The sequence below is a fragment of the Mytilus trossulus genome, unplaced genomic scaffold, assembly GCF_036588685.1.
Source record: "Mytilus trossulus isolate FHL-02 unplaced genomic scaffold, PNRI_Mtr1.1.1.hap1 h1tg000138l__unscaffolded, whole genome shotgun sequence".
Taxonomy (NCBI): domain Eukaryota; kingdom Metazoa; phylum Mollusca; class Bivalvia; order Mytilida; family Mytilidae; genus Mytilus; species Mytilus trossulus.
In genome coordinates this window covers 2,593,771-2,606,014 of record NW_026963302.1, presented here as the reverse complement: position 1 = coordinate 2,606,014, position 12,244 = coordinate 2,593,771, and the positions used below count along the sequence as shown (strand labels likewise).

Here is a 12,244-nt window from a genome sequence, read left to right as displayed (position 1 = left end):
TTATGTTCTTTTGTTCTTCTGCGGTTGTGACAATATTCAGCCAAAATATTTTTTTTTATATATGACATTGCTATTTCGTTTGTTAAGTCTCATGTTTCTAAAAAATATTTACAAATATCATTAAATAAGCCGTTTTGATTACGAATGACTGCAAAGTAGTTGTTTTTTCGAAGCTAAATTTCTCAAAACTTGCGGGAAATCTCATTCACTTAGTTGCCATGGCAACCACGACTTAGCAACATTTGGGTGGGCATTTTTCTTACTTTTTTATATGATCGCATGTTTTGCTAAGTCGAAAATCAGTGACTATGAGTTACGCCCCCCCCCCCCCTTTATCCCTTTATATAAAATGGTTGGTGGTTACAGAGAATTGTCCTTAATATCTCTGATCAAAATATATTTTTATTCGCAAAGGTTGTGAATGTTGTAAAATAATGGGGCAATAAATTGAGCGTTTTGATACGGGTTTTTTTTTCTGAATCGAGTACACCCATCATTCTTAAATATGACATATGAGGCTCTGAATGTTAACTGTGTCTGATTGTTTGAGTTGAACAATTTATATTGAAGAAGTTATAAAAATCCAAGTTTTTAATAAACACATATCTTTTACTAGCGATATATACGCCAATTTGTTTTCTTAATCCTGGATTTATGGAAGTGTTTGACAAACGCTAGAAACTGTCCTCGTGCGCCCATTTTACATATATCCGCGTACGTATCAGAACTGTCACAACGAGTGCACCTTACAGACGTAGACAACTTGAAAAAATGTCGGATAAAGATATGCGTATGTATCAACTGTACTTTATTCACGATTTTTATGTATTATGTGTATTAATTTTATACTTATATAAAAGTAAATATTACTTACCATAATTGGTGCTAAAAGTGAAGAAAAGGTGTGCTGGACTTGATTGATACTCTAAGTCCGATTCAGTTGTCGAGTTGAACAACCCCAACCCCCCTTTTCGGCAACTTGTATTTCATTTTTATTTATATATATATATATATATAGGAAGGTCGGTATGAGTGCCAATGAGACATTTCTCCTTCCAAGTCACAATTTACAAATTAAAGTAAACCATTATAGGTCAAGTTACAGTCCAAGACTACTCTGACGTCGAACGGCTGTTTTGCCAGACAAACTGGTGCCGTGGGACGTCAGAGCTCGTCCCATATCAAAAAGTGGATATTTGCCCACCCGAAATAGATGCGCTGCTTCTTTGCTTCTAGTGACTACTGACGGCCTTGGAATTATATAAATCGGGCATCAATCTGTTCATTTTTCATTTATCTCTTCATTTATTTAAGTTTCATCTACCTGCCAACCTTTATTATTCCATATTTTACCAGTTTTCACAGTGACCCATCGATTCAGTACACTGAATTACTGCAAAATATGAATAATTTGGTCAAAGTATACTTAATTCCCCCAAAAATGTGTAGATTATACAAATGATGTTGTAGAATAACCTTTTTTTTTTTAAAGATAAAGCATACAAAAAGTGAAGCCCTTCATTCCCCAATCACCACCCTTGTGTGGTAATAACTTTAAATAGCTGGAATTGAGAGTTAACACGTACAGGAACAGAATAAAATATAAAACGGGGTAGTAAAGCAAAAAAAAAACACAACTTGTGTAGCAATCAGTCGATCCAGATTTTTTTGGATGGGAGATAGGTTATGGGGATAGTATCGCTTACTTTTACGATATTATAAGCCGTTTGAAAATGGGGCCCGGACCATAAAATTCCATGAGAATTTTAAATATCTCCTAGATAAGGCAGGGCCCCTTGTGCCCCCTCTTAACTCGCCTCTGGCAATAAACACACTTTTATTTACACATAATGTTTCTATAAATTTTGTAAGCAAAGTGTGTTATTTATCCTTTCATATTTTTATTTTTAAACGATACACTTATCACAAACGGCTATAAAATACGAAGCATGTATGTTCCAGATATAAAACAAAGCAATAAATATTTATTGTTTTAACTATATATCAACAACATTTGGTTCATATTTTACATATGTTTAGTTTTAATTGAAATCAGGACTAAAACATTATTTTATACAAATCTGCCCGATACGTATACGTCGATCCGTGCACGTATTAGGATTCATGCACGGATCGACGTTTACGTATCAAACAGATTTGTTTACAATAATGATTTTACCCCGATCTCAATTAAAATTTAATGCATTATATAATATTTTCATCGGGATCAACTTGACTTAATTTATCTTTCCTCATATACGTGGTATACGATACATCGATACGGATACGACAGCAAATGCTCTAGTAGAGTGATACTCAGTACATTTTTTCAAATGAATTTATATGGCACTTGAAGACAATTCGTGTTTCTATAACCTTTTATGATAAAATCACAAATGAACAATATTCAAAGTTCCTTCAATGTATATGTAGTACAATTGATTTTTTTGGGGGTGTTTATTCATGTAAGATTTTTAAATACTTTAAACTAAAATTCCAAATGCCTGATTGATGTACAATTCTGAAAGACAGCAACCAACCACAACCACGTAATTACTAAAAGATCATTAAAACCAGCAAACTGTAAAAAGCAGAAGACAGGCGTTTTTATTATTCATTGTTGGAAAAAAACTTACCGTATTTCGGTCAAATTATTGGAATTATTCGGTTATTAATGCATCTATCAGCTTCGAAATATTTAAATTGGTTCCACAACTGATTTGAATCGAGCACCACTGACGAGTTCCATGAGCGAACATGCGCGTTTGGTGAACACAATTATAAGCCCGGTACATTTCATGATGTTTTATTACAGTACGGTACTTTTCGTGTTATAATTTCTTGTTCTGATAGTCTCAATTAGAAGGTTGTTTTACCATGTTGAGTAAAGTATCAAAATCTAGATACAAAAAATGTATGTAATTTCCAATCACACGAGTCTTGAATAGAAATATAATTCATTACAAATCTTTTTTTTTTTTTTTTTTTTTTTTAGAGCTAATGAAGATCAAAAGCATTGTGAAACTTCAAATATTTATCAGATGCAAATTAAGTATAGCAGCCTCCTTAATTTTACATAAAAGTGTTTTTAAAATTAGATTGATTACATGTAGTATAAATCGTAGTGTTTAGTGTCTTCTCAACATCTTCATTTTTTCACGTTCAAATAGGATACATTTCATTTGCGTCAATTATACATATAAATTTTTGGTGAATTTGATTACTCATTTTAAATTACTGCTTTAAAAGGTTAAAGGATACGTTTTCTAATTGTTTTAGAAAAACAACATTATTCAAATGCTAATTGCGTGCATTTTATAAGCTAATCAAAACATTTATTAACGAGACTTCTGTTTTTTAGTGTTGGTTTTGTTTTTAGAAAAACGGCGAAGGGGTTACAGGTGTTGTGAAGATTCAATGTAGAATTGACTGCCATTCTTTGCAGTGCCGTTTTCTCCATCTGTTCTGCAGTGTCAAACAGGTCCCTTTCAGTCAAAGACAATTTAGACTGTATTCGATGTAAACATTTGACAAAGTACTGGTCAATGGCAGATTAATGAAGGGATGGCAACTATATATATCTTTATTGCAAAATTACACCCATGAGGGTCAAGCAATACAATGAAACAATAATTTTAAACTATACAATGCAATACAATGAAATACAATGTAATACAATGAAATACAAAATAATACAATTATACAATATATGGAATAATAGAACATTAGAGTTTAATTATAAATGTATGTAAAAAAACACCATCATAACCTTGCCTGACACGGGTCTGACTCCCTCAGTTCTAAAGACTGTTTAATGAAGACTCCAATATGACAAACAAGTTCAGGGATGGGGTTTAGAATGTGTTTAAGTTTATTGAATGCATCAAGATGCTGAAATAATGGTACATAGTCTTTTAGATAAGCAAAAAGATTAGAACGCAAAGATATGTTAATGTCACAATACAAAAAGAAATGATATTCATCATCTAGGACTTCACATTTTTTACATAATCTTTGTGCTCTTTGAATGTTTCTGTACCTTCCTAATTCAATGCCTAGGGAATGATCACTCAGTCTGAATTTTGAGAGTAACTGCCTATGTATAAAATTATTGCAATTTAAATATATAGAATAAAACGATTAAATTGTTTTCTAGGGCTGAATATTTCAAGTAATTGTATTTTTTATTTTTACCCTCCATTTATCAGTTATTTCATTTCAATACTTTTTTTTATTTCATTTTATCATATTTTTGGCCAGCAGGTATATCAAAAAGGACTAGACAAGAATTATTGCAATTTAAATAGTACTCCCTCCTTTATATACAGATTAACTGATTAGGTATACAAAGCCATGCAACAAAAACATTAAACATTTATTTTCTATCTTTTTTTTATGATTTAAGCGTGTTGAAATCGTGATTTTTGACGCGACAATAGACAATGACGACGGAATATGTTCACTCATTTTATACCGAAAATTCTGAAATGTTTGATATGGCACTCGCAGACGAGAATTACAGAAAAAATACTTTAAATTTGTAAATATCCCGAAGTTTTATAATAGACCAGCTATTTCAACCGTAACATGTATAAAAGCAACTTTTACTTAATTACTTATCAAATCAAATATATGACAGTTCATTGTGTATTTTAAATACTTTAAATATAGGATCACTTTTAAAATCAAACATTCAAATGTGTATTCGACCTAATGTTTAAGATACTCATGCATAGATTTAAATTTCTAGTTTACGCTCTATTTCAAACAAACAGTTATATAGAGAAATAAATACTTTACGTTTGTTTATGTACATATATATTACACAAGAACACGGATTTTAAATGAATAAAATACGAATCAATTCGTACGAACGGAAACGGATATTCATGAGGATTTATAATTAATTCTTACAGTGGTCGTATTGTTTTCAGCTTGTATTCTTCTGTCTATGCCTTCTTACCTGCCTGATTTATATTGGTAAAGCTAACGTTTCAATTCGTTCCATCGATCGACAGTGGGTTTGTGTTATAAACAGCTATCTGTCTAATCCGTTGTCACATTGAGCGTAACACATGTTTCAGTGGAGAAGATCGTGGAGCGGAAAGAAGTGGATAATTTTTATGTACAAAAGTTTTTAAAACAAGGGGTACATCCTATTGTGTGATGGTAGGGGGTCGAGAAAACTAATTTTAGCATGGAAATCCTAATATAGGAAAGTTTTACTGACACGTTGGATAAAAAGTGTTTTAAATATTAAACTGTGCCTATCAAGAACGGTTTGCCTAAAACATTTAAATTACATTCTTGCATGCTATATTAATCAAAATGGAAGAAACAAATTCAAACAAAGACCCCATATCTGAAAAGACAGAAGAGGAAAGTGAAAATAAACAACTAGAGTATCCAGTTCATCCATCAGATGTGTTACCAGAGGAAAGGGTCAATTTTTGGAAACTATTTAAGGAGAACTGGTTGTCAATCCTTACAGACTGCCTGACTTTTGGAAGCTTTGGAATGGGTGTTGCTTTCCTAGGACCAACATTGTTTGATTTAGGATGCCAAACAAGCTCCGACCTTAAAGATATGAACTGGGTTATATTTGCTCAACTTGTGATGACATTGGTAGGATCAATTTCAGCAGGATGTTTGGCAAAGAGGTAAGAACCTATTTTTAAATTGCACGTTTTACACCATATACTTGGCACTTAATGCCACGTTGTAACCAGTTCTTTAAACCAGAGTAATATTTTTCCAATTTTAAAGTCACAGTTGTAGTGTACCGCTTTGCTGTAATTTTATTTGACAGCATTACCAAAGAAAAGGATAGGAAAAGTATACTGATGAGATAACTGGATGCATTATAATACTGTCAGTAGTAAAAATGTAACAACTGAAATACGTTGAATGTATACCCCATTCTCCGTTATTTATTTATGAATAAAATATCACATAGTGTTTGGTATATTAGTATCTAAATAAGATAGTGCTCTTCGACAAATAAATATGTCAGGTTTTGACCAGGAGCCTGTAATTCAGTGGTTGTCGTTTGTTTATGTGTTACATATTTGTTTTTCGTTCATTTTTTTTACATAAATAAGTTAGTTTTCTCTTTTGAATTGTTTTACATTGTCTTATCGGGGCTTTTATAGCTGACTATATGTGGTATGGGCTTTGCTCATTGTTGAAGGCCGTACGGTTACCTATAATTGTTAATGTTTGTGTCATTTTGGTCTTTTGTGGATAGTTGTCTCATTGGCAATCATACCACATCTTCTTTTTTATATTTGACAAATCATAGACACTGCATGCATAAACTGATGTCTCCATAAATCGGCCTTACCAATGGATAATTCATAAAACATCAAAAGTTTACAAAATTATATAAAAAATTAATGTAGATGGCTCGTCCTTGTTTTTGAATTTTTACGTGTGTTATGCAACAATGACTTCAACCTAGAACTAAATGATGCATGCAAGGTGTATATGTACCAAGAATTAAATGATGCGTGCAAAGTGTTTAGGTACCTATATTTAATTATGCATGCAAAGTGTATATGTACACTTCAACGTATCTCCAATCACAATAAACTCTTCCTATATAGTACTATTGATTGTAGTGAACTATTATAGTACCCTTGGTACAGTAGTGGCTCGTGTAAATACAAAAAAGTCATGTTTATAAATTACATGTAGGAGTGAAATTAAAATTGCATGACTTGACGTATTGTAAAGTGCTACAGGATAAGATAATACATCTTATTCTATACTTTAGGAAATGTACATGTATTGAAAATTTCTATAAGTCTTGATGAATCGTAGATTAGATTTACTCATTAAGCATTAATTAATGCAAGTTATCATAATGTATGAAAAGAGCTTCAGGTATGATTGCAATGCCTTATTTAATGACGAAAATTTTGGCTTATATTTTCATACAATATGTATCCTGTAATAAATGAAATTTTTGAAATATTATTGTCATGTCTTTATTGAATATCCTTTATAAGTTGATAAAACAAAATTAACAATTGCATTTGGAATTATTAAGCAATTTGCTGCACATATTAAGCATTTAAATAAATTTAAAAAAATCTTTCGATGGGATATGAATTACAATACATGCATGTAGGTCAATTGTAACTTTGTTTTACAATTGCGAAATACTCCATTTCATCTCTTGTTACTTCACATTTGAAACGGATATGCATTTTTTTGGTTATATTTCCGAAATTAACAGACATCTTTTATACAATAAAATCAGTCGACTTAATATGTTTTAATTAAGGATGTACTTAGGTGAGGTTTGGGAATTTGTGTCAAGTGATCGCACTTCTTGGTGTTTTTCCATACAGTACAAGGTAAAATATTTTCCCCATATAACCTATTTATTTTTTCATAAAAGACTTAATAGCTCATGAAAGGTCATTAAACAAAATTTTAGAAGATTCTTGATTTTCTTTCTTTTGTTTTGAGCCCAAATATTATCAATGCAAATATAAGGTAAAAGCCCGAGTCAGACTTTTCCCGCAATATTTTAAATCCCAAACATCTCGAAAAGGAGGTCTATGACCTATCAATATTTTTAGCTTATTTTTTATCCTTACCGGATGCTCTACCAGCTTATAGTATCAATTCTAAATTCTTGATTTTAGTAATTTTTATCTAAACTCACCTGAGTTCATCCTTAATGCATAGAAGTAACAGTTATACTTCTAAATTTTGTTTCATTCAATTAAAAAAAAGTCTTCGACACAGCAAGAAAATTCTGCTGGCTACCAAAACAAAATCATGTACTTAAACTCCACCGGAACAAAAATGAACCAAAAGTTAAATAAAATAAATGCGTTTTCCTTTGCTTCATCTAGAATAATCAAAATAACGTGACTGCGCGTATATATGTCACACAATGCGTTATATGCAAGTTGATTACAGACACATGACGTATGATGTATGACAGAGTGATTTGGTGTCAATGAGGAATTCTGTATATGTATGTTCACTTTATGTTGTGGGTGTCGTTGAGTTGCTGTCTCATTGTGTAGACCCAATACCTTCTCCTTTCAATAGCCTATAATTTTATTGCGCATACATAACTCACTGAATGTACCAATATCCAAATATATAATAAAACGAGAAAGTAATATATACTTACTTTAATATCGTCCGGAATATGCATGAAATATTTGTCATTGCATGGACACGAAGCAGACAACAGTTATACTTGAATTAACAGTATATCGAGTATGTTTTTTTTATTTATACAGAGGTTCTTGAGGTTACCGCTGTTTAAAATTCTTATATTGATGTATATAACGCAAAAAATCCAAATATTCATAATCAAGTCATGAAAACTTTATTTACACTATTCCCAAATAAACATAATCAAGTCATGAAAACTTTATTTACCCTATTCCCAAATAAACCCAAGCAAAAAAGGATGAAAACAAGCAAAGCATAACACTTCGTTGCGTCCAATTGGCATTTCTGGATACGCCTTCATCTGAAACACTAAGACATACTTATGCTTCTATTACATTAAAAAATGTTGAGAATGAAAAGCACGTTTTCGTATTTTTGTTATCTTGTAATTGACAAGTCAACACTAAAAGGATGTTAACAAATTGCTTTCAGTTAAAAAGGAAATTGAGATTGTCAGATTAATTCGAATGCAGTTGAAATTTCACAAACACAAAAGTGTTTTAAAGAACGTATTTTAGCTGTGTCCTACATTGATTATAAACTAAATTAGCTGCTTTGTCGTCTGCCATTCTCACGTCGTCATCACATCACATGTATTCATTTTAATTGACATACTCATTATAAGAGGGCCACTACAAATTCTAAATCAGGGTAAACGTGAACAATAATGTCTCCATAAACGGAAGAATTGTAAGTAATTTGCCATTAATATTAAATTACTGTACGATAATGGAATCATTTTTAATTAAATCTCCCAATGTTGGGCATCCGTTATTAACTATTATTTTCATCCTACATGTTTAGAGTAACAATAAGCTGATGTTCATAACACATTTTATTATTATGGTTACAATAAAGACAAATTCCCACGCTGCCTGTACATTTTATGCTTGATTCATTACGCACATTGATATTAAAACATATCAAATTGGCAGGGTTCGAAATTTGTACATTTTAGTGTATCTTTCGACAGGGATATCTACTGTGTCACTATCCTTCCAAAGCAGATCGAGGCTATGAATTCGAACCCTGCACGTGCCATGCAGGTGCATTCGATTCCAATCGCAATTGACAAGGATTTTCCAGCTTTCCAACCAAACATCAGTGGTTCTCGATGGCAATTCAACTTCTTCCACCAATAAAAATTGCCGCTACACATGAGCCAAAAGTAATATTACGAAAATCCCTGACTTCGAGGAAAGTTCTAAACAAATGGTCCCTAAGAAAAGACAAAATCAATAGCTCAAACACATCAAAAGAGCTGAGAGTGGCGTTAAACACAAAACATTCAATCAATCAATTAATCTGTCTATGGGAGTCACAAGTAAGGAAAAGCCACGATGGGCAGAGGGATGAAAACTTTGCAAGGATTGGTTCAACAAATTACAATGAACTTCGTCTAAAGTACAGTATTCTCTATAACATAATTCGCGTTATCAATTAATTTAAAAACGATCGACAAAGCTGTGATAGGAAATTATGTTGGAAAAGCTACATTGTAAGTGAAAGTTGCAGTTGTAAAAAGCAGCTTAATTAACCATAGAAGATGGATATCGTCACTGGAGGACGAGTCATTATCAATTTGAATTAACCTCATTCACCAGTAAATCGTCTTAAAAATTATCAGTAGATTAATTTTTATACAAATTATATCGGATGAAATTTATAGGATAAACACAACAAAGCTACTTCTAGTTTAATTAAATAAACCCTCTACTGGGTATTGTTAGGCTTGGTTGTCTCTTTTGAGCAATCTTTCTGTCGATATTCATTTCAAAAATTGTAAACATACTATAATTAGAAAGAACAGGAAATAATGGCGATTCTACATTTTAATAACAATGTATTTCACACTGGTGATATGAGTTGGAATAATTACATCGGATTAATAAAATTGTCAATATCATTCTTTTCCGGTTATCTAATGAAACATGGTGAAATGACTTGAATTATTTATTGGCGCCATCATTCATTTTTCAAGAGGAATAATTCCTAATTCGTCAGCCATCTTTATTTATAAATATTTTAGCAACTTCGCAAAGATGATCGGATCTAAATTGAACGAATGAATGAATGAATGGTCTTTATTCTCGTAAACCATAGACATAGTTACAGAGAAGATACTATTACAATGATGACAAATATTGAATTTATATGATATCCGACAAATCATTATATACTAGACTTATTTACAGACTGTGTTTGATATATCCATGACATAAAAAATAAAAAAATACAAAGCATGGCGATGTCTATTTCTTTAAATTCACGTCAAATGCCATTGGTTCTAAATACCAATATTTTTACTACTTTAGGAAAAAATGAAAAAAATGTTAAAACTAATAATTTATAATTCATGGCATGAAATGATGGCATTGACGTAACTGTTTTGTCATTTTGCAAGTTAATACTTAGTGAAAGTAGGATGCATTTAGTGACGTTGATAAATAATTCACTAGGTTGCGTGAAATAATTTTAGCAAGGTAATGTTTTCGATAAGCGATAAGAGTTAATAAGGACAACAGCAATCGCCACATTGATTAAAAACTATAGATAATGATCAAAACGACCCAATGAAATATTAATATGTATTAGATACGAGGGGAGTTTCAATTGTCTATCAAAAGAAAACTTTAACTGGTATGGTTGCACTGGATAGTAAGGCAGTGTGGAGCGTTTCATGTAATGGATGGATGGATGTACCAACAATAGCTATGACGTAATCCTATTAATACAGTCTGGGTATACAGTTTTCTATCTTCTAAACATGCACGCCGACACTGGTTGCTATAAGTGCATGCATATAAAAGTATAGAAAGACATGTCAACCAGACCTACCTCTTCACTCTGTCTCCGACCTACGCAGTTTTTTTATCTAACATATGCCATTGCTGTTTGTCCTGATTTATTGAACGGAGATGTCTCTGGCCATGAGAGAAGCATACAATGTTGATTTACTTTGTTTATCACTCTGTTGATAGTTCGTGCGATTCTGCTTGTTTTCGCCGATGTTATACCTGGTTCGTGAAATTTCAGCATGTATTTGTATTTTCTCATATAGAGCTGACATGTAGATTCATGGTATACCGCCATCTTGGATTGTACAAAAATCGGTCTAGTTATTTGCCCAAATCTGCAAATTTGGAGATATTGTTTATTTATATAAAGAAAACTATGTGATTTATTGTATAATTATCCATATTATCTAAACAAATATCAAATTTTGTGTTTTGAGAATCATTTTTCTTCTTCAAATAAGCCATTAAAGCGGAGATAACTCTATAAGCAAAAACCTTATACTGCACTAAAAGGGAAGTTTTTGATTTTGACTTAAAGAAAATAAATAAGTTCGGTGACACCATTTTTCATTTTTAACTTCTCAAAACATATCATAAAACCGATCTTTTCACAATTTCTTTTAAATTCTATCTGACATAGATTTCTTTTTATGCACTCAAATGTGTTTTTCATGATCAATTTAACTCAATTTAGGCAATTCAACGACTCATAGCTTGGTGAACCATACTTTTTATTATATTTTTGAAAAAAGCATAGTGAAATCTTCAATTTGGCAAAGTTTAAGAAAATTCTATCTCAATAAATATATATCCATGATTTACAATTGGCGGATTCAGGGGGCATAGAATGCATACTCCCTCCGCTGATGAAAATGTGTATCATTTTTAGCCTGAAACCGGCTATTATGTCCCCTTCAATTTCATCGAATTACACCCACTTTTAAAAGAAGCACTAACCACCCATCCCCTTCCCCTGTGTTGTCTAATTGAACGACGGAAGACGAGAAGCACGAAAGCACTTTTAAATAGCTCCGATGTAACTGAAAGAATCCGATTTTTTACTCGTTTAAAATGGCTGATTACAATGGAAAGTATACAGAACTAACCATTATAACGTTGGGCCGATGTTAACTTATATTAAATGTGTTAAATGCATGAATGTATGTTCCAGTATATTATATCGACCTGCAACTAACCTAAAGCTTAACAAGTCAAATAATAAATACCTTCTTTGAACTGGTAAC

At 31.8% G+C, this 12,244-nt stretch overlaps 1 protein-coding gene across 2 annotated transcripts in view; it reads left to right on the top strand.

Annotated features, from left to right (window-relative positions):
- The first annotated feature begins 725 nt into the window (after nucleotides 1-725).
- The window catches only part of LOC134700318 (major facilitator superfamily domain-containing protein 4A-like), a 35,629-nt gene continuing 24,110 nt past the window's right edge, over nucleotides 726-12,244 (top strand). Inside the window, exons 1-2 of one of the 2 annotated variants that reach the window (XM_063561667.1) lie at nucleotides 726-790; nucleotides 4,935-5,660. In XM_063561667.1, the coding sequence (XP_063417737.1) occupies nucleotides 5,329-5,660 (332 nt within the window). In that variant the 5' untranslated portion in view covers nucleotides 726-790; nucleotides 4,935-5,328. Of the gene's footprint in view, nucleotides 791-4,785; nucleotides 5,661-12,244 lie in introns of those variants that run through there. The other variant, XM_063561666.1, reaches the window with a different exon arrangement.